General features: G+C 44.8%; 1 protein-coding gene across 4 annotated transcripts in view; it reads left to right on the plus strand.

Moving 5' to 3' along the window:
* Positions 1–1,285: 1,285 nt before the first annotated feature.
* Positions 1,286–27,185, plus strand: part of GPBP1 (GC-rich promoter binding protein 1) — a 41,671-nt gene continuing 15,771 nt past the window's right edge. For 2 of the 4 annotated variants that reach the window (XM_086628887.1, XM_086628888.1), the window contains exons 1-2: positions 9,756–9,796; positions 20,046–20,165. In XM_086628887.1, the coding sequence (XP_086485013.1) occupies positions 20,103–20,165 (63 nt within the window). In that variant the 5' untranslated portion in view covers positions 9,756–9,796; positions 20,046–20,102. Of the gene's footprint in view, positions 1,303–8,844; positions 8,928–9,728; positions 9,797–20,045; positions 20,166–27,185 lie in introns of those variants that run through there. The other 2 variants (XM_086628889.1, XM_086628891.1) reach the window with 2 other exon arrangements.

Consider the following 27,185-nt stretch of genomic DNA (forward strand, 5'->3'; position numbering starts at 1 on the left):
TCTATGTCTCATGGAGTGACACAAAAATCTGTACTAGTAAGGAATTAAGTATGTTTCCATATTTTTCTTTAATATTTGCTTAACTAAAAATCTGAGTGTGTAGTATACTCACCTAAGAATCTTGTATTCTACTCGTAGAAAAAATGGAAGTAGCACACTTCAAGCGCCTGCCAAAATACATTTTTAACTTTTGGTCTCCTACATCATCCCATCATCCAAGTTTGTGCAGCAAATAATTTAACTTTAAATTCATTATACATTTTTCGTATTAAAATGAGTTCTATGACTTGCATTTCAATATGATTGGTTAGTATTTGGTGGGAGTTGAAAAGTTTCTGGATGCATTTCTTACACTCAGCATTTCCCACACATTTTTGTTTCATTGTATTTATTCAATGCTTTCATATACTGATGTAGATGGTCCTTGAGTACGGACTGAGCTCTCTCTCTTCAGTTATCTTGCAGTCCGTTGTCTGATCTACACCAAACAGAACCTTAAATTACATATAGCATTCAGAATAATGAATTTGGATGAAAGTAGTAAATGTGTTTTTCTTCCCTCTTCATCAAACTACCCAAAAATACCTCAGTCATTCAAAACCAGTAATTCTCAGTTTGTTCTTAAATCTCAATTATTGTCTAAAGTCCACATGAGATACCCTTCACTCGAATCATGGTTCATTGAAAGTATTTTTAAAAACCTATGTAAGCATCTGTGGCAAAAATCTTGGCCTACTTTTCCAACTTTGCTAAACAAAAGAGAACTGTTCTTATAGATATATATTATAGAATCATAGAATGGTTAGGGTTGGAAGAGACCTCAAAGATCATCTAGTTCCAACCACCCTGCCATGGGCAGGAAAACCCTCCACTACACCAGATTGCTAAAAGCCTCATTCAACCTGGCCTTGAACACTTCCAGGGATAGGGCATCTACAACTTCTCCGGGCAACCTGTTCCAGTGCTTCAGCACCATCACAGTGAAAAATTTCTTCCTTCTATCTAATCTAAATCTGCCCTCTTTCAGTTTAAAGCCATTACTCCTTGTCCTATTGCTACACGCCCTTGTAAAATGTCCCTCTCCAGCTTTCCTGTAGGCCCCCTTCAGGTACTGGAAGGCTGCAATTAGATCACCCCGGAGCCTTCTCTTCTCCAGGCTGAACAGCCCCAACTCTCTCAGCCTGTCTTCATAGCAGAGGTGTTCCAGCCCTCGAATCATCTTCGTGGCCCTCCTCTGGACCCCTCCAACAGCTCCATGTCCTTCTTGTGCTGGGGACTCCAGAGCTGAACGCAGTATTCCAGGTGGGGTCTCACGAGAGCTGAGTAGAGGAGCAGAATCCCCTCCCGCAACCTGCTGGCCACACTTCTTTTGATGCAGCCCAGGATACGATTGGCTTTCTGGGCTGCCAGTGCACATTGCTGACTCATGTTGAGCTTCTCATCCACCAGCACTCCCAAGTCCTTTTCCTCAGGGCTGCTCTCAATCCATTCTCCACCCAGCCTGTACTTGTGCTTGGGATTGCCCCGACCCCTGTGCAGGACCTTGCACATGGCCTTGTTGAACTTCATGAGGTTCTCACAGGCCCACCTCTCCAGCCTGTCAAGGTCCCTCTGGATGGCACCCCTTCCTTCCAGCGTGTCCACAACACCACACAGCTTGGTGTCATCTGCAAACTTGCTGAGGGTGCACTCGATCCCACTGTCCATGTCTCCAACAAAGATGTTAAATAGCACTAGTCCCAGTACTGACCCCTGAGGAACACCACTCGTCATCGGCCTCCACGTGGACATTGAACCGTTGACCACAACTCTTTGAGTGCGACCATCCAGCCAATTCCTTATCCACTGAGTGGTCCATCTGTCAAATCCATGTCTCTCCAGTTTAGAGACAAGGATGTCGTGTGGGACAGTATCAAATACTTTGGATAAGTCCAGGTAGACGATGTCAGTAGCTCTTCCCCTATTCATTAATGTTGTAACCTCATCATAGAAGGCCACCAAATTAGTCAGGCAGGATTTGCCCTTAGTGAAGCCATGTTGGCTGTCACCAATCACCTCCTTGTTTTCCATGTGCCTTAGCATAGTCACCAGGCAGATACACTCCATGATCTTGCCGGGCACAGAGGTGAGAGTGACTGGCCTGTAGTTCCCTGGGCCTCCTTTTTTTCACTTTTTAAAGATGGGAGTTTATGTTTCCCCTTTTTCCAGTCAGTGGGAACTTCACCAGATTGCCACGACTTCTGAAATATGACAGATAGTGGCTTAACAACTTCATCTGCCAGTTCCCTCAGGACGCACAGATGTACCTCATCAGGTCTCATGGACTTGTTCACCTTCAGGTTCTTAAGATGGTCTCAAACCTGATCTTCTCCCACAGTGGGTGGTTCTTCATTCTCCTAGTCCCTGCCTTTGTCTTCTGTGCCTTCCCCTTCCCTATTAATTTCCAGTGTAAGTGTAACCATAACCTGTGTCATGGTTTGAAGTGGGGGGGGGAGGTCCAGGTGGCAGAAGGTGCCCATCAGACCGGACTCCCATTCCCCTCGGGGCTTGAGCCAATTGGCATCTCTGCGAATGCCCTATTTACGTTGGGACAAAGGAACTGGAAAGGTGTGTGCCTTTGCCCAGGAGCGAGGAGAAGGGAGGGGGGCATGGCCCCTGCTCCCGGCGCCCAGCCGGGCTGGGCCAGTGCCCGCTCCGTCAAGGATGGCCCCGATGGAGCCGCTTGGGGAACTCGGCGAAAGCCCCGCTCCCGGGGTGCCCACCGGGCCGAGTTCACCCAGAAAAGACTGAGATCTGAGAGAAAAGGCCACACAGATAACAGGTCAGTGAAGATGGAACGGAACGTATGCCGGACTTGACTCCTCGCCCTTGCAAGCAGCCCCTTTGCAACCAGTCCTTGGTGGAGCAAGCAGAGACCCACTCGCAGCCCGTGGAGGATCCACGTCGAGAAGAGATGCCAGAGCCTGAGGACGGTACGCATCTAGAGTTCATGGGACAACCCCCGCCGATGGGGAGGTGTTTCGTTAAAGGAGATGCCTGAGCCTGAGACGATTGTGGATCATGGGCACAGGTCAAGGCGCATTTACGCATTTAAAGTCTGTACAGAGATGCATTTAAGGTCGATATGCCGACCCACACCAGAGCGCATTTAAAGCCTGTATGATGACCCACGCCAGAGCGAGTGGCAACAACTCCTTAAAAGTCCAGGACTGGTAAAGCCCGCACGTGGGGCAATCCGATGGGGTAAGGATTGCCTCCCAGCAGGTAGGACCTCACGCTTTCCTGTGAGTAGGGGATCCACTGGAGCAAGGGACAATGGTGTAAGGACTCCTTTTCCTTTAAGAGAAGCGGCAGTACAACATGGAATGAACTGACCTGCACTCCCCCATTCCCTGCCCCCGTGTGCCGCTGAGGGGAGGAGGTAGAGCCGGGAAGAAGAGGCCAAGGTCAGGAGTGGTGTTGTTTTTAAGACCTGGCCTTGTTTTCTTGTTATCCTCTCAAGTAACCGTTTTTGTTTGCTTTTGTCTTTCTAGGTAGCTGTTAATAAATAGTTTTGCTTTAAGAAAACAGCCTCTTTTGCCCGGGACCGTGGTTGGTGGGTGCTCCTCTGTTCCTGTCTCAACCCTCAGCTCTTTTATTATATTTTTCTCCTCTCCATTTTACTGGAGTGGGAGAGCTGTGTGGGGTTTATTTGCCGGAGTGGCCTAACCCACGACACCTGCTATAGAAGTTTCTGAAAACAGACATGTTCTGCTCAGCCTACCCAGTTTCAGAAGCTGTTTCTGTTAAATATTGGACACTTAAATGCTCTTGCCCTCTTCTGTGCTCTATAGACTTCTGAAGATCTGGGTACAGTTTGGGTTCAAAGTATCAAATAACAGGTTTTACAACAAAAAAAATGGTGTAAATATTGCTTCACAAATTTGTCATTCTGGCAAGCTTCTGTCTTTCTTCTTGGTCTTCATAACAGACAATTACTATATTTATGCTAGGATTTCTTCATCAGTAATGGAATACATATGGTTTTATCAGTGTAGTCCAATTATTTCCTGCACGAGCAAAACATCCTGTATAAGCAGAAGCATTGTTGTGCTGGTACAATCTCTGTGTATACCATGAGAACCACCTGGTATGGTTAGGCTGTGCATGGCAGGAACCTCTTCAAAAACCGAAGTCACATGCCAGCAGGCTTGCAAATTGCTTCCTTTAAACTAATCCTCGCATGCTAAAAACGGCCCTGTTGACTTTGCTGCAACTGCTTGAATGCTCGTGATGTGTGAAATAAAGCACGCTGGAAGGGGAGAGCTTTTGGTTTGAACTCAGTGTGAGGTTTGCCACCGATCTCAGTAAGGTGAGGACATCACCTCAGCTGTTTGCCAGGTCAAACCCTTGCTTTTCATGAAATGGAAAGGGCATTACGCCTTCTTTTACGAAACAATTAGAGATATAAATCAAACCCATTTCTCGTTATTATTTTAATTTCCCCAGTGACTGTCACAGCTTTTCCTGTGGTTATTAAAATTGATGTGGTTATTGTCACCAGAAGGAAATAGAAGGATCATGTATGAAGCAACACAAATAGAAACCTATTAGGAGGACTGACATGGACGAATTGATCATCTCCTCCTACTTACTGTTTCTCTTTTGATACCCATGGTATATAATGCATTGGAAAGCCAGAAGATGCTCAGAATAGGTGTTCAGAGTTATGGCTAAAGCCATAACTAAGTGATTAATTAGTTCACCTAATTGACCTAAATGAACGGAAAGGTCACTTCTGGTCATTAATGTAGCCTTAAGTGTGCGTGGTCAAGGTGGCCTGGAGATGCATTATTGACTCAACACACTTTTTTTTCACATTGCTTTCCATTCACCTCTTACCTTATTTTTCTAGCTACTGTTATCCATCGTATTTTAGGATTGTATGTGTTGCTTTGGGACTTGTATACGATTCCTTTGGTCAGAGCTTTCTTGGTATTACATATGTTTAAAACATGCAGCGTAGTGAGCCCTGGAGTCCTGAGATGTTTTTGGTGCCATTTCCTGATTAAACAAACGCGTTAGCTTCTAGCTACTGCTGAAGCATATGTCTGGTATGGGTTAAATTCATCAGTATGTAGGTTATAAATTACAACTTTGAGAAAGATTTTAACAATGAAACTAGAGAGTGTGGCCAGTTTTGGTGCTATGGTCCTAGTGACTGCGCATAGGGGTGTCAGACTTGGCACCTTCGCCATGCAGTGGTTTGCAGTCAGGCCAAGCGACTTTCCTCCTTGGGGTTTCTGTGAAAAAAGTGACTCTTTCCTTCCTTGGGGTTTCTGTTTCCTCCTTGGGGTCTGTGAAAATACCCTGTGCCCCTCTGTTATGCGCCACCATCCTGCTTCGCTTCTGCACCACTGCTCCGAGGTAAACAAAAGGACAAATAATTCCAAGGGTGAGGCAGAGGAAGGAGACTGCAATGCATTGGGGATTGTGATGGGAACGTAGGGAAACACCAAGGCTGTTAAGAGTTGGAACCGTGGTTGACTCAGTCAGAGTTGGGCTGAAGGTAAGTGCGACTGTAGCAGTTTTGGAGGTTCTGTTGTTTTTTTTAAAGATGAAACTCTGATATGTTTTTCTACTTTCTGAATTTCTCAGTTGTTCATTTCTAGTAATTTCTCTAGTAATCATTGATTTCTAGTAATTTCCAGTAATTTTATCAAATAATGAAAATGGATTTTTTTTAATGTATTTTGATACGCTATCAAAATAACCTTACTATTTGTCAGGACTGTGAGAGATTTTTGAAAAAAATCAGTGCACCATTTAATTTCCTACAATGATTTAAACCTTGTACAGGAAACTGCCATTGAATGAAAACCCAGAATCAAATGCAGGCTTTGAAAAAAAAAAAAAAAGCACTCGCCAGCACCCTTTCTAACGATATTTTAACGTAATTTTGTGTATTTAATTTTTCGCGTAATTAATTGCAAAATAATTCGTCTTGCTTTGGAAATCGGATCTCGAAACTGCAAAACGTTTATTTCCCAGGCTGCGAAAGTCCATCCCGTCACTTTCACAGAGGCGGGAGCCGCAGGGCTCCGTGTGCGCCGAGCGCGCTTCCACTGGACAGCTTGTGAGTCGAAGCTATTTCGGTCGATTCGGGGAAGACGTTAACTTCCCGTTGTTCACACAAACGGCGGCCATTTGATCTCCTACCCACCGGGGGCCCCGCCGCGATTTAACCCCGTGCTGAGCCGTGCTCAGCCTCGCCGAGGCGGGGGCGCGGGCGGCCCGGCGCCGCCGCTCTGCCCCCGGGGCGGTAGAGGCCCGGGCTTCCGAGCACCCCGCCGCCCACGTGCCTCGCTCGTCACGGGGGCAGCGCAGCGCGGCTCTCCCCGGCACCGGCCAGGCCGCTCTCGCGGCCGCGCTCACCCACCGTTCCCGCCCACGTAGGCGGCGCACGGACTTCCCAGCGGCCGGCTGGGGCCCCCGCGGCGCCCGTTCGACGGGACCGCGGGCTGAGCCCTCGTCTCGGTTTCGGTGACCCGTTTCGGCACCTCAGCGTTGTGCCGCTGGCCAGGGCTGCTGCTGGCTGCCGCTGCCTCCCGAGCAGCCGCCGCCGCCGCCGGCAAGGGTGGTGCCGCGCGGGCTGCGCCGCTGCACGGTTAAGTACGGCGGCGCCGGGGACTCCCGCGGGCGGGGCGGGGCGGGGTGGGGGTGGAGGCGGGGGCGGGGGCGGGGCGCGCGCTGGGGATTCCCCCGCCGCCCCGCGCGGAACGTTCGGGATTGTTCCGTGACGTCACGGCAGGGGGGCTCCCGCTGGTGGGGCGGGGCGGGGTCGCCCCTCCGGCGGCGGCCGGGAAGCCCCGCCCCGGGCTCCCGCCGGGCCCGCGCGGCGGCTCTCGCGAGGCTTGCTCGCGCGGAGCACTGCGGCTCGGAGCGGCGCCATTTTGGGAGCGAGGCGAGCGGGGTGTGTGTGTGTGTGTGTGCGTGCGTGCGCGCGCGCGCGGGGGGGGGCGGGGGGGGGTGTGCGCGCGCGTGCGGCGCTCCCGTGCCCGTGGCCCCTGCGGCTGTCGCGGGGCGGGGGGGAGGCGGCGGCGGCGGCGGCCGCCGGGCCCGGGACACCGACACCCCCTCTAGGGGCGGTGTGGTGGCGGCGGGCCGGGGGAGGAGGCGCGGAGGGGCCGGGGCGGGTACTGGCGCGCTGGGCGCCCCGTTCCCTCCCCCGCCGCGCGGCCGGGCCCGCCCTCGGGGAGGGCAGGGGGAGTCGCCCCCGGGCCCCTGGCGAAGCGGCCGGCGGCGGCTGGTGCTGCTGCTGCGCGGGGGCGGCGCGGCCCCGCGGGCGGGCAGGGCCAGCGCCAGGCGCCGGCCGCCGTAGCCCTTCGCCGTGCCCGCCGCAGCGCCAGGTCGGCCGAGGCCGGGGAGCTGCGGGCAGCCGAGCGGCGCCGAAGCGGCGAGGCTTCTCCCCGGGGCGCGCTGGGGCTTCCCCAGGCGGCTCCCGCCGCTCCCCCGGGCTCGTTCTGTGCCTCCGCTCGGTGTCCCCGGCCCAGGTCAGCGCCTCCTTCCCGGGTGCTTCCTGCAGACCTGTTGATCTGTCCCAATAAAATGAGAATTGCCCCTCTCTTTCCTTTTTTTTTTTCCCCCTTCCTTTTTTTCCCCCTCGAGAGCGAAAGGCAGGAGAACGTTTTCGCTGATAGGCTGCGTTTCCCGATAAACATGCCTGCTGCTTTTTCTGGGATGTGAGTGGAGGTTTAACCGAGGCTTTTATACTCGGGTTCGTCTCCCTGATCGCGCGTGTGTTTGCCTTTCAAGATTCAGGTTTATGTGTTTGTTCGACGCCAGTTCAGATTTCAAAAAGGAAAACTGATTGTTCTGGTTCTTTTTACCGTAGGCAGTTTGGATTACAGAGAGCCCTGGATGTGTTTGCAGCCTTTGGCTTCGGCCGGTAGAGAGGAAAAAAAGTGGAAACTGACCTGCGGCTGTTGATCGTGTGAAAGGGGAGAAATATCGGACACTGTTCCGGGATTACTTGCCCAAGTGTGCTCCTTCCTGAAAAGGCTTCCGAAACGATCAGTGGGCACCTGAGACGTCAATTGGAAGTTCGAAGTCGTGAGCTCTTTCTTTCTAGCAGTGCCGAGCACCTCACCCTGGGATGCTTTTGTCCACATGGCATGGATACATGGCTAAATTTATCAAGTTCTGAATACTTCGACTGGCAAAATAAAGCACTTTCTTGATTTTTGATACTTTTTTCGTCTAGGTGACGTTCTGAGTCGTAGGCATCACCAGTTTTGTTAACTGGCCTCCAGGTTAAAGGCAACCTGAGTCGCCGTGTAGACATTGCTGAAAAGTTTCATGGCAGATATTTTTCCCCTTGTCTTATTTTCTAGATTTTCTGACATGGCCTTCAGTCATTTTGCAATGAGACCTGTTTTCTAAATGAAGACTCTAATTTGTTTATCATTTTTTCTTTTATATTTTATTTAATATTTTTGTTGAAAAATGTTGCCGATAAGCAGTATGGAGGTATCCAGATAGCTGTTGTTTACAAATGCCTCTGTTACCCGAAGCTAGGAAATGTTCCACAGTTCAGATGTGAAATTTGGATATTCAGATTTACAGTTTGTCGTGTAAAAAGCATGTTAATTTCACCTAGAGCTGATGCTTCTTACAGTGCTATGTACATGGAGTAGACAAAAGAATAGACAAAAGAAGAAGCTTTCAGAGAAAAAAAGAAGCCTTTTAAGACAGATTTGGCAAATTTTGGAAAATAGCCTTGCGGAATCTGTAAGCAAGAAGGATGGGTAGCTGATTTCTTTGAGGTCAAATCTATGTCAAACAGCTACGAATGTAGTATCAACAAGAACCTGGGATATTATCTCAAGGAAAACTGGAAAAATACAAATCACGCAGTACTCACACCTTGTGTGGTCCTTTTGGATTAGGTAAGTGTTGTAATGTTCATAAATCAATTTATACTTGAGTAAATGTTATCTGTAGAATGGTTAAACCAGTAACGTTTACTGCCTAAAGGTTGTTGTTTTTCGAGAATGTTAAAATGAGCTTGCAAAATCTAATTTTTACTTGCTGTTTTTAATAATTAATGGAATAATTCTTTAAGAATTTGAGGAGTACATGTACAAGGAGAAATGTGTAGGTAGGAGTGTGATTTTTTTCTGGGAGATTGAAAAATAGGTACCTCTAGACTGAATCCATAGGTAACTTACCTTTCACGTTAATATTGTAATCTCAGCAATGAGCTGTTTATTATACTTATTGAATAATTCTGCTGGATGGCTTACATATCTCAGTCTGTCCGTTTGTATTGGATGTTTTTGCAGCACAAAGGTATGAATAGTGTAGTGTGTGGGTTGGTTTTGTTGTTTTTGTTTTTTTTTAATTTCTTTCCAATGTCCTTTAACTTATGGAAGCCAGATATTTTTTAACAAAAATAGTTTACTGCCTATGCAAACTAGCTTTTTAATGTGCTGATATTTTAAGGTTGGGTTCAGAGTAATTTTCTATTCTGTAAAAGCAATGAATGAGTCTGACTGGTCTGCAAGTATAACATTACAAAAAACCTCCACCTTTTTGGAAGGATTCAAACCCAAATCTGGTGATGAACTAATTTTACATGTTATTTTTAAATGTATTGCTGTCCCCTTCCTCCCATAATGGTTAAATGTTTCTGAAGATAATTATAGTTTAAATGTTGAAATTAATATGTTTACAATCTTTTTTTGTAGGTTTGCATTCAGCTGAATTGCTACTGCCTCGAAGAAAATTAAGATGGACGGAAGAACTTAATTCAAAAGTCAGTGGTAATTTTATTGAAGTTCTCTGCCCCGTACCCTGCCTTGATTATTCATAAAGCTTTAAATAATTAAATCATTATTGGGTAGACTGTAAACTGAGTGGCTGGGAAAGGTGACACATTTACCTTAGTCTCCACCTTTTAAAAAAATGTTTCAGAGCTTCTGCAATACTGAAGTAGTAGTAGTCGTGAGCTAATGAAAAAAAAATGGTTTTCTCTAAGGGCAATGCAAAGATGTTTGGGAACATGGCTTATGGTAAAGCCTTGTAGAAAAAGTTACGTCAAGCATGCGATGCTCTGTCCAAAAATTACTACAGTCTGCTTTTCCACTGTAACTTGTTATTTTGACCACAAATGAAAGACTTGCACCGAAATAAGTTCCTAGGCTCACTGAAATAGTTCTATTCTGTGTGTTGTCTTGTTAGTACCTGAAAGTAGATCTAGCTTCAGTATTTTGCTTTTTTTGGGTGGCCTTGCTGTTTTATTATTTTAACTGTTTCAGTTTTGTTTGGAGAATATGGAAACTGTGGAACATGAATAGGAGTCTGTTTCTGTTAATCTCTTGTCACGGTGGCTTGTGGCTCTACTGCATCTAGTCCCGCTGTGGCTGGGGATTGACTGGATGAGCTGAGCCACATGCGGAGGAACCAAACCAACAGAGAAGAATGATCATCCTCATTCCTTCAGTTGGATTAATACATGTTTTGCTTGAAAGCATTTGTTAAATGTGAAGAGTTCAGGCATGAGTGGCCATTTCATTTGATTTTTTTTCTGTTATGTGGTTATAAACAATAGTAATACAAGTACTTGTGTCTCAAGTCATAGGAAAAGTGATGTCTCTTTTTTTCGGGCTATTAACTTTCAGTGCAATGAGGTACTTTTACCTCTTGACAAGAGACTCTCACTGAAATCAGGGAGCTACATGCCCCCACTTATTAGTTTGGGTGACATCTTTGTCTGGACTCATTCCCTTCTGGATGTTTTCAAGAGTTTTCTTTTTAGCTTCATTAATTTAACTCTGTCTTTACATCTCTCTGCTTGCTGGTAGGATAGTTCTTTTTTTCTTTTCACCATGTTTGCACTTGGGAAGTGCAGTCTTTATTGTATGCATATGTATTTGACAGGGATTCAGGCACTGCTTACAGCTGTGGCCTTGTACCCTAAGCAAAATTCATACTTGAGTGAGGCCCATTGTGGAGGAAATGCCTACTGTGCTGGTCCACTTCAATTGCTTCTTTAGTTGTTTTTTTTTTTTTTTTTCTTTGCGCAGTGCTGACAGTCTGTTTGCAGACAACTATGAAGTGAAAGTCCTTGCCCCCTTCACTGGAGAGTTTATACTTTAAGCCTTGATGGAAACATGACTGTTGTACTGGAATAACTCGGCTCTTTAACGGGTGCGTTTGTTCTGGTAGAATCGTAAAATGGGTACGTTTGTATTGAGAAAATGTCTTGAATGGTGTAGGCCGCTCTGTGTTGGTGGAAGAGTAAGCGGAGTTTAAGCTTGCAGCAAAACTTAAGTGGAATTACATCTGTAAAATTATACAGGGAAATTTTGTAGATATTTAGCTTTGTTAGTACTTCATAAGTTAATGTGCTTTACATTCTTTTTTTTTTTTATCCTCTGTTGTTCTGAGATTCTTCTGTTTAAAATGCATGGATAAAACAGTGTGACAGTGTGTGACAGTGGTAGTTCATCAATAACTTCTAGGGAAGTTGCTTTATTTATTTTTTTATTTTATTTTTTTAGTGCTAGGATTAAATTCTGTCCTACAAGGAGAACGATTTGCAGACCTTATTGTAAATGAACCTGAGTAAGACTTGGCATGCTGTTCGTTTTGGTTTCTGTGACTGTGTGTTTGAGCAGTAGTGTTACACGGTAACTGATGACGATGCTCTGTGTGGTGCTGTTAATGCTTCGACAATCACCTCGTTCCCTACTTTGGGTAAATACAGTTTGGAAACAGCTGAAATACATAGAATTGTTTTTCTGCTTTATATGCTTAGGATGTATCAAAACCACTACCGCTTTCAACTGCCTTTTCTTCAGATCCTTGTGAAGATGCCGAAGTGCAGAAGAATTACTGGTGGTTTTGTTACACGATGTGTGCTGAGAAGGGTGGTGATGTTACTGCACTGAGGCTTCAGCTTTTGGACTTTGAACCTTGCAAAAGGCAAGAGGTTGGCCTTTCTCTCGTGTTCTGCTAAACAGCGCTGCAAGTGTGTACGGTTTCAAGCAGAAGGAACCTGGTTGTAGTTTACCTTCGAATATAGAGGTTTTTTCGTGTTTTGAAATAGTTTGGGTTTTTAAGTTACATTCTAGTACAGTGCAAGAAGGAAAAACTTTTTTGAATAAAAGTGATGATTCAGTTGTTTGAAGCGCTCTCATTAACTTTGGCTGTTTCTAGAACATTTCCTAGAAGATGTTTTCATTGTTGTGAAATTTAATATTTGATTCACAGAAGTGATGTAAACCTTGTTGCTTGTGTGGAAAGGGGACCATACAATAAAGAGCAGCGTTTGAGATTTTTGGAACACCAGTGTGTCCCCCTCCAAGCCTGCTGGTACTCTAGATCCCTATGACAAACAATGTGGTTTTTAGTTGATTTGTCCTCATGTAAGGAGGAGTAGATCCTGAGCCCTAAGTACAAATGAAGGCGAGTTTTCCTGAGGTGGTTTTTTTTTGGTTTGTTTTTTTTTTTTTTTTTGGCTGAGTCACTATAAAGCTAGGTTTTAGGGGTGTGGCTGTACTAGAGAACATGTTGGCTTTAAATTGTTAAAAATTGACTGTTACAGTTTGGCTCCATACATAGAAGCTCAACATGAGCCGGCAATGTGCGCTGGCAGCCCAGAAAGCAAATCGTATCCTGGGCTGTATCAAAAGAAGTGTGGCCAGCAGGTCGAGGGAGGGGATTCTGCTCCTTTACTCGGCACTCATCAGATGCCACCTGGAATACTGCGTTCAGCTTTGGAGTCCCCAACACAAGAAGGACATGGAGCTGCTGGAGCAGGTCCAGAGGAGGACCACGAAGATGATTCGAGGACTGGAACACCTCTCCTATGAGGACAGGCTGAGCGAGTTGGGGCTGTTCAGCCTGGAGAAGAGAAGGCTCCGGGGTGATCTCGTAGCAGCCTTCCAGTACTTAAAGGGGGCCTACAGGAAAGCTGGAGAGGGCCTTTTTACAAGGGTGTGTAGTGATAGGACAAGGGCAATGGCTTTAAACTGAAAGAGGGCAGATTTAGATTGGATATAAGGAACAAATTTTTCACTGTGATGGTGAGGCAGTGGAACAGGTTGCCCAGAGAAGTTGTGGCTGCCCCATCCCTGGAAGTGTTCAAGGCCAGGTTAGACGAGGCTTTGGGCAACCTGGTGTAGTGGAGGGTTTTCCTGCCCATGGCAGTGGGGCTGGAACAAGATGATCTTTGAGGTCCCTTCCGACTCAAACCATTCTATGATTCTATCATTCTATGATTTCTCAATACCTAGGCATGCTTAAGACTTCTGGAGGTGTTCACATGTGACAGAGGACCTCACTCCATCCTCAGTGTGGTGCAGGAAGCCTTAGATCTCATACTTCCTTTTAAAAAATGAGGCAAAAATGTAAATTAAAAAAAAATGAAGGGTTATTTTCTTTTATTCTCCCTTATTGTTGTGCTAGAACACTCATCAGAACAGTTCTGCATTGGATGGTGGGGACAGTGAGACTAAACCCGGAGATCTTGCTTACTCTGCAGTAGCACAATTGAGAAAGAAAAGACTTCAGCTGAATTGTTCAGAACTTTTCAATGTGTATTGAACTAGCGTATTGTGTCGCTGCATTTGCGTGGAGAGAAAAGAAGAAAATAATCTTTAGTTCAAGTAGTTGTCATGCTTTTGCAGCAATTTATGATCAGTAGAAATGCTTCCATTTTCAAAAAGTCAGTAAAGCTTGTGTTATGTTTTGAGTATTATTTTCTGTTTTATTAACATGCAAATTTTGAATAGCGAAATAGCTTGAAATTAGCGTATTTTGCTTTGTTCAAACTAACTGAAACACAGTGTAAGGGAGATCTCTAATAAGCTGTGTCTTTAAAAGGGGAACGAAAATTGAGATATATAGGGTTTAAACAAAAGCATTGCTTAAAGCTTACACGTAGCAACTTTACTTCAAATGAGCAGTACTTTTCACTAGAGATACAGGGAAGGGTCTGTTACCACAAGAAATTTTCTGCATAAAAGAGAGTTTGTTTTTGTGGCAGAAGGAGAAACTTTTAATGGAGTTATTTTAAAGGCCTGCTTAGTTTGGGAAAAATCCTGAACATTTCTGTTTATGAAGGGAGAGACTGTGTAGTCTGGCTAGGACTTGTGCATGTAGTTTCTTTGCCTAATTTAGAGCAAAACTTTGTAGTTCTTCTGTGGCTGATGCTAAATAGGTGAAGTAAACATTTGAAGCCGACCCAAGATGGGAGACTCGAAGGGTCAGTTTATTCTGTAGCTTGGTTATTCCAGAGTTGCTCTGTTTTAGTGAGAACTTCTGCTGCTGCTTCTTCAGAAAAGACAATTTGACCTTGGCGAATAGCTTTCTCGTTTTGTGGTCATGAAATGCAGTACAATTGGTGTCTGGCATATCTTTGATAGTAAACATCCAGTTTTAATTCCCTCCTAGAAAATCTTGTGCCTCCTTTCCATTTTTGTTAGATGGTCACTCTTTTCTAAGATGTCATACAGACTTGCTTATTGGACCCATCTGAAATTCAAATAAATGCTTTGTCTTCCTGACTTATTAAGGACTTGATATACTTGCTGGAGCTCATTAGCAAGGAAGCAAAGCAGCAGCAGCAACACACTTGAGACACCGAATAATATATAACCTTTTATCTTTTTCTACTGTCATAACAACACAGTAGTGTATTTTAATTCTGATGGCTTACAACCTTCTTTTAACCCATCACAAAAAACTACGGTGACAAGGTGAGGGTGGGTTGTCAAACAAGCGTGTAGCTGAGGGTTGAAGTTAAGTTTCCCTTATGTGGTTTGTGGTGTGCTGTGTGTACAGTAACAATAATCTGTGAGGTGTTGGGTAAAAGGGGATATGTATGTGACACTTAGATATGCGTACATGCAAATTTTAGATTTTCCTGAAAAGTACGAATGTGCATATATATCCATGTGCTTTTAACATTTATTCTGTTCATGGGTTTCTCTATGCAAATCAATAGACTGAAGTTCTAAATTGGTCTTCAGGAAACATCAAGAAATTTGAATTAGTATGTCCTTTCTAACTTTGGGAATTCATGGCTTGAAGCTTCCTTATTTTTCATCCCTGTTAATAGTTTCAAGTATTCCTCGCTATTTGACTTTATATTACCTTTTATTTTAATCATCTTCTGACAATCTTTGAAGTACCCAGTGTCATAGAAACGGCTTCCTGTAAAAATAATACAGGCTGTCCACAGAGCATGAGAAGTATACAAGCTGAAAATGCTATGAAATTATAGCATTTCATGAAGGAAAACGAACTATTTTTTCTTGTGTCTAGCTTCTGATGAGATGACTTCAGCTGTCAGGGTGTTTTTTCCTAATTTTTAACATTATTTAAAACTTACTTTTTCCTATAAAATTTTAGTCAGCTCCATTTAAATTGGATATATTTATTAATACAGTAAAACCATAAGATGGCCAAAAGCATACAATCTTTCTGTAAATTAAGTTTTTTGATTGTAGATGTTTTGACTATTTTACTGTTATACTGACCAGCCTTTTCCTTATAGTGATGTCACCATTTTTGTCTGTTTCTTCATGCTAGAACATTATGAAAAAGCAAAGCTGTTTTTATTTGTTCTGCCGGTTCAGACAAATAGTGTTACCAAATGTATCTCGCCAACAGTAATGAAACCTGTCTTAAATACTGAAGACAGCTTTCTGGCCCAGGGAAATATTTTTTTCATACGCTTGAAGAGACCTCCTTAAAGTTGGATCTCTTCAATACTAGTGGGACTGTCTTTCCTCTGCCAGCTAAATACTGGTTAGACAAGTTAAACAACGTGCTTTTAAAATTGGGTGGGGACGGTCTGTGATCTCATGTCCTTGTTGTCTTAAAGTTCTGCTGTGCTTTTTTCCCCACCCTTGGTGCAGAAAGGATGAGGTTGGGGGAGGCTTAATTAAGATATAGGTAAATCCGTGGGGCCTGGCAGGATGCTCCTATGAGTGCAGAGGGAGCCAGCAGATGCCATTGCAAGGCCGTTCCTTATTATCCTTGAGAGGTCTCACAGTGGTTGGTAGAGGCTCTTGAGTACTAGAAGAGAGTAAATGTCAATCCTGTCGTCAAGAAGGGTGAGAAGGAGGATCCAGGGAACTACAGGCCTGTCGACATCATCTAAGTCCTTGGGAAGGTGGTAAAGCGACTAATCCTGGAAACCATTTCCGAACACGTGAAGGACAGGAAGGTGAGTGGGAGCAGTCAGAATGGCTTTATGAAGGGGAAGTCAAGCTTAACCAAGCTAATAGCCCTCTGCAGGGAGGTGACTAGCTTGGTAGGTGAAAGGAGAGCAATGGATGGTGTTTGTCTTGACTTCAGTAAGGCTTTTGACATCGTCTTCCATGACATCCTCATAGAGGAGCTGATGAAGTATGTGTAGAGAAGTGACTGGTGAGGTGTATCAAAAACTGTCTGAATGGCCAGGCCCAGCTCATCAGGGTTGTGATCTGTGACCCAAAGGCCGTTTGGAGGAACTTGTTGCTGTTAGACTCCAAGGTTCAATTTTGGAGCCCGTACTGTTTAGCATCTTCATTAAAGCCGTGGGCAGTGGGGCAGAGTTTACTTTCAGTGAGTTTGCAGATGATACAAAGTGAGGAGGATCGGCTAGATGTTTGTGCCGCCATTCAGAGGAACTTGGATAGAGGATTCTTGTGAAGTTCAGCAAAGGGAAGATCTGAAGTCCTGTGTCTGGGGAGCAGTAGCTGCATGTGCCAGTACATGCTGGAGGCTGACTAGCTGGTAAGCCGCTCTGCAGAGAAGATACTGGGGGTCCTGTTGGACAACAAGCTGACCATGAGCCAGCAATGCATCCTCATAACAGAAAAGGCCACCGTCCCCCTGGGCTACATTAGGAACAGTGTTGCCAACAAGTTGAGGGGAGTTTATCTTTCTCCTCTACTCAGCCCTGGTGAGGCCACATGTGGAACACCATGTCTTGTTATAGCCTCCCCATTACAATTAAGATATGGACTTGGTGGAGTGAGTTCAGCAAAGGACCACAAAAATGATTAAGGGACTGGAGCATCTTTCCTATGGGAAGAAGCTGATAATGTTTTATCTTCTGAGAAAATACGAGCTGGTCCACAGTGTTTCGGAACGCTCACTGGATGTTATTGTAATTTTCCAGAAGATACTTTCCAGATTTAAAATTAGTAAGCCATCAAACTCACGTTTTTCTCATGTAAAATTTGTGAAGGTGGAAACGATGAGGGAGATTGTCCTTGTTAATGCTATTGACAGGACTACATGCTGTGGGGACAAGAGTAGGTAGTATGCCCTCAGAAGGATGTTAAAAGGTATCAATGCTTCATTACAAGGTGATTTTTAAAGTTCATAACCCTATCTGTGGTAAATTGAAGATTTGTGTTGTTACCACATTCCTCCTATTGTTTGTAGTAGGTGTGAACCTGGGAAAATAAAAGATAGAATTACGTGTTTTTTACACTTGATTCTTATAAGTCTCAAAAATCATTGTAGTTAAATATATTAAAAATATAATGCCAAATACGTTTTCTGTAGTTAGAGCTACTTAAACCAAATGAGGAAAATAATCTCAAAAAATCACAACAGTTAAATGCGAGTGCATGTTTCCTTATACGCCATAGTCCTTTCAGGATTCTCTACTTTAATAATCAGGCTCATTTTTTCCTATTGACCTGTTTATAGAAAACAAAACATGAAACTAAAATTCAGAATGCTTCGATTACATCTACTTGCTCTGTTCTTTGCTGTTGCAATATCCCAGAAGATAATTTCTGCTGCCATGCCCCACCCCTTGACATCTGTAGGTTCTCATGTCCACTTAGGCAACCAGTGCAGAGATTCCCTTGAGGTGAATTCTCACAGGAGTCACTTTTCCAACTCCTGAAGAGTATTATGCACTTCCAGAGATGCTGTATAACAATTTTTAGTGTTGTGTGTGTAGAAAACAAGAGAGAGAAAGAATTTCTAATGCTTGAAAGAGCTGATGAATGGAAATGAAGCTGGAAGAAATTCTGGATAAAGGATTGTCTTTATAAGGGAGGAGTGATCACTTAAATTATTTTCGGTGTAACCAGTTTATTCCAGCCCTCAGTAGCGTGTGCTTTCCTGATTGTATGTTTAAGGCCAGGTTGAAGACATTTGTGAAGGAAATAACTATTGTTCCACTGCGTTAGCAAGAGCAGTGCAAGGAGACATTATATAAATTTCTAATATATGATCTAACCTGGCTTCTTTTGTAAGTGTTCCAGTGTTTGAGTTGGAGACTTGTTTTTTGGTTGAGTGTTTTTTTTTTTTAATTTTATTTTAAAGCTTTGTCAGGTCTAATTATTTCCAGTGTCTTACGGATGCCTGATGTGGGGGGATAAAAAAAGTCTAGGTCTGTGTTCTTGCCTTATCCTTTTGCTCCATAACTTTTGGCAGCACGACTGTTTCCTGGTTTAGCGCTGCAGCTGAGTGAGTTAATAAATGCCTGATTCTGTCTGCAGTGACTCTACAGTTAACCTGTCTTTAATGAGTGTGGTATGTGACTGCACTGTATTCCCATTTCTAATGTGTAACATGGAGACACAAGCTGGACTAACAGATGCTAGGGTCCTGCGCTATGCTTAGCCTGTAAAGCCATCATGCTTCACAAGTAGTTAGAAACTGCTGCTGCGTGTTGCCAGTCTGCCTGTTTGGTGAAATTGTTCAGGAGTGAAGTAGGGTACCTGTCCATAACTGACATTGTTGTGGTGGCAGGATTCCCTAATTCAGGATAAATGATATGGGAATGAGCAAGCATCCTATATTTTTTATTTTTTCCCCCCTCTTGGGTGAACTGTCTTACCTTACAGTTTTTAACTCTGATATTGGAGGTACCTAAAAACTGAAGTATAAGCTCACGGCATAAAAAAGAACTGGCAGCTCAACTGAGAAGTGTAGTTTAATGCTTAGAGCTGTTAGACTTCCTTGTAGAAGCGGGAACGTTCTTCTGTGTCACTGGAAATCTGCAATAGCCCAGTTCAGGCCAGAATACAACTGCAATTATTAGTTACCGAGTTCAGATTCCACAGCTCTTAGTAATACTTACTCACGTTACAGCAGCTTTGGATTGAGATGAACTGAATTTGTGCGCGCTAACAGATCTGCACTTCGTTGTGCAGAGATGTGGAATACAAGCTTATTTAAGTCTCCCTATAAAATACATGAGGGTGTTTATTATATTTTCACTAGCTGAATTTCTAATAGTATGTATATCATACTTAAAATATTTTTGAATCATTGACAATTTTGCAGTGTCTAGTTGCGGAGCATGATTCAGATATTCTTTTAATTCAGGCAGTTTCATCCATTTCTTTCCTTTCTATGCTATAGATCAGCTTTAAGTAATATAGTTCACATTATCTTGTGTTCTCTTGGTTACAGAGAGATGTTTTCCTACCTGTGGGGAGAGCGTGGGGTAGAAGTATTCTTGGGTTGTAATCTTAAACCCTTACCTTCTCTTGTCTGTTTTCACACTCGAGAATTTTACTGGATTTTGACACAGTTTCTGGACATGTAGACCCTGTTTATATTGAATCTGGAGATAACGGAGTTTGTTGTGGCCCTGAGCATCTGTTTTTTTTTTCATAAGGAACCTAAATATGGCCTCTGAGATTAACTTCTAGGGACTAATTAAAAAAAATCAGCTTCTTCTAGGAAGCTAATGAAGTAGCTCCTGAAATCCATCCTAGATAGTACCAGAAAGTGTGTCAACAAGCTAATTCTGCCACAGCTTTCTGGATCAGACCTTACACAAGATGCTTCATCCCATTTTTAAGAGGAAATAAAGGAGGAAATGTTTCAGTTGTATTTTCATATGTGACACTTTGATAATAAAAGCATGAATGTGATCCTATAAATGAGATGAGGATAGTTAGATTCTAAACCACATTTGTGTGAGAAAATAATACAAAAAACCAGAAGGGAAATAATTATCAAACACCACAAGTGTAATCCTCTTGTGAAAGAAGTGTCTGAAAAGTACTCATTTCTTGTTTTTCCAATTGCAGGGACTTGCCATGAGGTGCTGAAGCCTTGTTTCGTTCATTCGGAGAGACTGGACCTAAATGGCGCAACATGACTTTGCTCCAGCCTGGCTTAATTTTCCTACTCCACCATCATCAACAAAAGTATGTTCTTTGTTTTTCTGTTGAAAAGGCACTATCTTTTTTAGAGAAGCCTAAATGTCATAAGCTAAATCATAGTAAAAATATAAACCTCTTTGTGAATAGGATGATAACAGGTGATATCTAGCAAGTCTTGTTGTTGTGATTTAAGTAGTTGGACCTTGGTTGTCAAGCTCCTACCTCCAGTAGAGTTTTTTCCTTGGGCAGCTGAGTTCATGAAGAGAAGCATGGCCACATTATCAGAGCTGTTGTTGGATTAAGATTGCCTTCATCAAAGATTACCTCTAGCCCCTACTGGACACAGGGGGTACGTTAGTCACTAGTGATGAGGACAAGGCTGAGGTCCTTAATGCCTTCTTTGCCTCAGTCTTTAATAATAAGGTTAGTAGTTCCCAGGTGAGCTGGCCTATGGTGTCTGAGAGCAGGGAGGGAGAGCAAATGGAAGCTCCTGTGATCCAAGAGGAATGGGTCAAGGATCTGCTTCGCCAACTGGATGCCCACAAGTCTACGGGGCCTGATGGTATCCACCCGAGAGCCCTGAGAGAGCTGGCGGATGTCATTGCCAAACCCGTCCATTATCTTTGGGCAGTCTTGGCTCACTGGGGAAGTTCCGCTGGACTGGAGGCTGGCGGATGTTACCCCCATTTACAAAAAAGGGCGGAAGGAGGATCCGGGGAACTACAGGCCTGTCAGTCTGACCTCGGTGACGGGCAAAGTCATGGAACAGGTTATCTTGAGTGCTATTAATGAGCACGTACAGGTTAACCGGGCGATCAGGCCCAGTCAACACAGGTTTATGAAAGGCAGGTCTTGCCAATCAAACCTGATCACCTTCTATGACAGGGTGACCCGCCTGGTTGACGAGGGAAGGGCTGTGGATGTAGTTTTCCTGGACCTCAGTAAAGCCTTTGATACAGTTTCTCATAATGTTCTGGTTGAGAAACTGATAACTGCTGGCCTGGATAGGCACACCCTCCTTTGGGTTACAAACTGGCTGGATGGCCGGGCCCAAAGAGTGGTGGTAAATGGGGCTAAATCCGGCTGGAGGCCGGTCACCAGTGGGGTTCCCCAGGGTTCGGTGCTGGGTCCAGTTCTGTTTAACATCTTTATCAATGACCTGGATGAGGGGATTGAATGTACCCTCAGTAAATTTGCGGAGGACACCAAGCTGGGAGGCTGTGTTGATCTGCTCGAGGGTAGGGAGGCCCTTCAGAGGGATTTGAACAGACTGGATCATTGGGCTGAGGCCAATGGCATGAGCTTTAATAAGGCCAAGTGCAGAGTCCTTCACTTGGGGTATAAAAACCCCAAGCATCGCTATAGGCTCAGGGAAGAGTGGCTGGAGAGCTGCCTGGCGGAGAAGGACCTGGGGGTCTTGGTTGACTATCGGCTTGATATGAGCCAGTAGTGTGCCCAGGTGGCCAAAAAGGCCAATGGGATACTGGCGTGTATCAAGAATAGTTTGATGTTATGGTTTGAAGTGGGGGGGCAGGTCCGGGTGGCAGAAGCTGCCCATCACACCGGACTCCCATCCCCCTCGGGGCTTGAGCCAATCGGCGCCTCTGCAAATTGCCCTATTTACGTCGGACAAAGGAACAGGAAAGGTGTACTTTTGCCCAGGAGCAAGGAGACGGGAGGGGGGCACGGCCTCCGCTCCCGGCTCCCGGCCGGGCCGGTGGCCTGGGCCGGGCCGGGCCCGCTCCGTCGAGGATGGTGGCAGCGGAGCCGCTTGGGGAACTCGGGGAGAGCCCCGCTGCCGGGGCGCCCACCGGGCCGAGTTCACCCAGACAGGACTGAAATCTAAGAGAAACGGCCACACAGATAAGAGGTCAGTGAAGATGAAACGGAACAACGTGTGCCGCGGCTGAGTGCCCCTTGCGAGCGGCCCCTTGTAACAAGTCCTCGGTGGAGCAAGCAGAGACCCACTCGCAGCCCGTGGATGACCCACGTCGGGAAGAGATGCCTGAGCCTGAGACTATTGTGAATCATGGGCACAGGTAGAGACACATTTACGCATTTCACATTTACGCATTTATGCATTTAAAGTCTGTACGGAGACGCGTTTAAGGTCGATATGCCGACCCACGCCGGAGCGCATTTAAAGTCTGTATGATGACCCACGCCAGAGCGAGTGGCTACAGCTCCTTAAAAGCCCAGGACTGGTAAAGCCCGCACTTGGGGCAAATCCGATGGGGTAAGGATTTGCCCCCCCAGCGGGTAGGATTCACGCTTTCGCCGTGAGCAGGGGATCCGCTGGAGCAAGGGACAAGGGTGTAAGGACTCCTTTTCCTTTAAGAGAAGCAGCAGTAACAACTTGGAATGAACTGACCTGCACTCCCCCATTCCCTGCCCCCCTGCACCGCTGGGGGGAGGAGGTAGAGCCGGAAAGAAGAAGCAAAGGGGGGGAGTGGTGTTGTTTTTAAGACCTGGCCTTGTTTTCTTGTTATTCTCTCAAGTAACCGTTTTTGTGTGCTTTTCTCTTTTGTAGGTAGCTGTTAATAAATAGTTTTGCATTAAGAAAAAAGCTTCTTTTGCCCGGGACGGTGGTTGGTGGGTGCTCCTCTGTTCCTGTCTCGATCCTCAGCTCTTTTATTACATTTTTCTCTCCTCTCCATTTTACTGGACTGGGAGAGCTGCGTGGGTTTGGTGCTGGATCAGCCTAACCCACGACATGTGACCAGCAGGAACAGGGAAGTGATCCTGCCCCTGTACTCGGCACTGGTGAGGCCGCACCTGGAATATTGTGTCCAGTTTTGGGCCCCTTGCTTTAAGAGAGATATTGAGCTCCTGGAGCGAGTCCAAAGAAGGGCGACTAAACTGGTCAAGGGCCTGGAAAATAAAACTTATGGGGAGCGGCTGAGGGAATTAGGGCTGTTTAGCCTGGAGAAGAGGAGGCTGAGGGGAGACCTGATTACAGCCTACAAATACTTGAGAAGGGATGGTGGGGAGGTGGGGGAAGGGCTCTTCACATTAGTGTTGGGTGATAGAACAAGAGGAAATGGGTATAAGCTTAGTCAGGGGAGGTTCAGGTTGGATGTTAGAAAGTATTTCTTCTCTGAAAGGGTTGTCAGCCACTGGAATAGGCTGCCCAGGGAGGTGGTTGAGTCCCCATCCCTGGATGTGTTTAAGAATAGGGTGGATGATCTACTTGAGGATATGGTTTAATGGGGATTAGGGACGGTTGGACTGGATGATCTCTAAGGTCTTTTCCAACCTAGAAATCTATGAAATCTATGAAATCTATGAAGTAGAAATAAACATCTATTCTAGGAAATGGAGGGAACAGGGGGCCACAACGTTTCAGACCTATCTTGTAGAAGAATAACAGGACAAGCCGGATTTAGCCCCATTTACCACCACTCTTTGGGCTCGGCCATCCAGCCAGTTTTTAACCCAAAGGAGGGTGTGCCTATCCAGGCCAGCAGTTATCAGTTTCTCAACCAGAACATTATGAGAAACTGTATCAAAGGCTTTACTGAGGTCCAGGAAAACTACATCCACAGCCCTTCCCTCATCAACCAGGCGGGTCACCCTGTCATAGAAGGTGATCAGGTTTGATTGGCAAGACCTGCCTTTCATAAACCTGTGTTGACTGGGCCTGATCACCCGGTTAACCCATATGTGGTCATTAATAGCACTCAAGATAACCTGTTCCATGACTTTGCCCGTCACCGAGGTCAGACTGACAGGCCTGTAGTTCCCCGGATCCTCCTTCCACCCTTTTTTGTAAATGGGGGTAACATCCGCCAGCCTCCAGTCCAGCGGAACTTCCCCAGTGAGCCAAGACTGCCCAAAGATAATGGACGGGTTTGGCAATGACATCCGCCAGCTCTCTCAGGGCTCTCGGGTGGATACCATCAGGCCCCGTAGACTTGTGGGCATCCAGTTGGCGAAGCAGATCCTTGACCCATTCCTCTTGGATCACAGGAGCTTCCATTTGCTCTCCCTCCCTGCTCTCAGACACCATACTTCCTATATGTCAGCAAAGCAGCTGAAGAGAAAAGCAGATAAGAGGGATAGATATGAAGAGGAAGAACGGGGTGAGGAAGGCAAGGTGTCTCACATGTTTCTTGCAGAATGGAGCTGAGGTGAGGCTACGGTATCCACATTTAGACTTCAGAACTAACTAACTAACTTTTGAATTCTGCCCGTCATTTTTTCTTACTCTGAAGAGGAACTTTTAGAAATGGCATTTTTATGAGCTTGGTTTCCCCCCTTGATCCTGGGTAGCTGAGGCTTTTCCTTACATAGGTAAAGAAAAAACATTAGAAAAAATTAGAAGAACCTGGTGACAGGAAGCTAGGATTGTGTATGAGTTTTGTTAGTACGACTGATAATGGATCACAGCTTGACTGAAACTCATCTCACCTATTACTGATGATTTCCTCTTAACAGTAAGCTTTTATATCATCTCCCTGTCACAGCAAAGTCCACCTAAATAGCTGGGTATCCATTGCGCAGTAGCTTTATTTCAGTCTGGAGCTACTGACTACTGCTGTTTCAGGTCTGGAGCTATTTGCGTCAGAGCAGTGTTGCATTTGGGCAGATAGAAATGAGAAGGTGTTGTGAGTAATGAGGCCATCTTGGGATATGAATGAAACTTTTCAGAAAGGCTTGCTTTAAAATGTGTACGGGAGGATTGCAGACAGACTGGTAAACTCAGTTTTTGCAAGTGTACTTGTACTTCATGTTAAGCAATAAGACTTCTTTTTATACTTCAGAAAATCTCTGTTGCTTTCTTCCTTGGCTGTCTGAACCTAGTCAGATAATTTTTCAGCTTCCAAAAATTGCCAGTAGATTTCCTGTTGATCACAAAATTTTCTGTCATCTCTGCCGCAAGAGGCTTGATAGACTGATACCTCCATCACGTGGAGAAAATGCAAACTGCATGATAGAATCATAGAATCATAGAATCGTTAGGGCTGGAAGGGACCTTCAAAGGCCATCTAGTCCAACCCCCCTGCAAGGAACAGGGATATCTCCAACTAGATCAGGTTGCTCAGGGCCTCATCCAACCGGGCCTTGAACGTCTCCAGGGATGGAGCATCCACCACCTCTCTGGGCAACCTGTTCCAGTGTTCTGCAACTCTCATGGTAAAAAATTTTTTCCTAATATCCAACCTGAATCTACCTCCCTCTATTTTAAAACCATTACCCCTTGTCCTATCACAAGTGGCCCTCCTGAACAGCCTCTCCCCATCTTTCTTGTAGGCCCCCTTGAGGTACTGGAAGACCGCTATAAGGTCACCCCGGAGCCTCCTCTTCTCCAGGCTGAACAGCCCCAACTCTTTCAGCCTGTCCTCATAGGAAAGGTGCTCCAGCCCTCCTATCATCTTCGTGGCCCTCCTCTGGACCCTCAAAATGATATTTGCACACAGTTTAGAAACTTTAGATTCATTACATCAAGTACAACTCAAACACTTTATATGTACTTTATGAAAATGTGATTGTTCTTCAAAGTTCATACAGAAAAAGAAGTTAAACTCCAAAGGTAATATTAGAAGGTTGTTATATGTGAATGAACACATGATCATGGTTTTAGAAGATGGCTTCAACCAATCTGGAGCTTTCTGAAATTTTTGGCAGCTTATTCAAAATTTGTTTATGATGATTTGTTATTTAAATATTGAGATTCATTATGATAATTTTTGAGCTTCTTAGGTCTTTTGATAGTTTCTTGTGGTTTTCTGTTTTGTTTTTTTTTTTTCCTCTCTCTACAAGTTTATTAAGGAAGTAATTCATTTCCCCGGTCTCAAATTGAAAGCAAATTCCCTTTTCATTTGACTGCTGTACGGTTTGGAAATACATGCTTCGTATTTTAAACATCCTTGTTGCTTACCTGAGTTTGAATTTTAAGCAGTGAATTTTGAACAGCACCTTGAGCTCTGCTGGGGCATTGTCAGTAGAACTCAGGTATCATTGTTTGTGATTGTCTCTTGTGAGTGCGGTGTGATGCATGAGAAGGAAATTTCTTCAGCATGTTTTCCAAAGTAGTTAAAACTATTACTGTGATTTCCTTTTTTTTTTTTTCCTGCTTACTTTGATCAGTGGAGTACTTAAATATTAATAGAGCTTGACTAGATGTTAGTGGGTAATAACTGTTCAAATAAACATTTTGAGACATGCACCTTTACTGCTGTACTTTTTTTCCTGAATGTTACTCAGGCTGGAGAGGGAGTGAGCTTCAGGCAGCAAAGCTGATGCTTTGGGTGCACTAAAGTTGATACTCCCTGGAATCATTACACTTAGTTTGCTGACATAATGCACTTCCGCACAACATTTATGCATTTGTAGCTATAATGGGCCTGGTGTCTCTGGTACTTGTGCCATACAGTGAGCACGTATTCGTGCAGTAAGTCTGGTGGAAGGGAAGAGGGCTTTGCTTCATCTGCATGAAGGGCTGGCTGTGTGGCAGGGAGGTGCTGGGCAACATCGCACTCTGCTGTCACTCACGGGGAGGTGTGTACAGCAGTAAGGCTGAGAGCTACTTCTGAAGAATAAAAAATTATTCTTGCGTTTTTAAGATGTTACAGCAAAAGAAATGTTATAGTGTTAAAATAGTAAAGCCAAATAGAAGTAATAGGGAAGACAGCTGCTGTACGACATGGTCTTTTTTGGTTTAATCCCCTTAGGTATGTCTTCAAGTTGGGATGTATTTTGATTTCCGAGTACTATCTTGATATAAAGTTTTACTTTACAAAATGCTTCCTGCTGATATATTAAAGATTTACTTATTCAGAATTTTTACAATGCCTACTTATAAGCTGATAATTTGAAGTATATTTGTGAATCTGTACAAGTGCTGGGTTTATGTGTGGAGTTTTGGTAACAGGGGAGGGGCAGCAGAGGCAGCCCTTGTAAGGAGCTTCAAGAAGCTTTTCCAGCTTCGAAACTGCTCGGACCAGTCTCTGTCCAGGGCCGAGCCAATTGGCGCCTCTGCCAATATCATGTTTAGGAAAGGGGCAGACGAACCTGAACCAGGCTGGATGTGCAGTGAAGAGAGAGGGGAGGTGGGGGGCTGAC

Source organism: Tauraco erythrolophus, chromosome Z (assembly GCF_009769465.1).
Source record: "Tauraco erythrolophus isolate bTauEry1 chromosome Z, bTauEry1.pri, whole genome shotgun sequence".
In the NCBI taxonomy this organism is placed as follows: Eukaryota; Metazoa; Chordata; class Aves; order Musophagiformes; family Musophagidae; genus Tauraco; species Tauraco erythrolophus.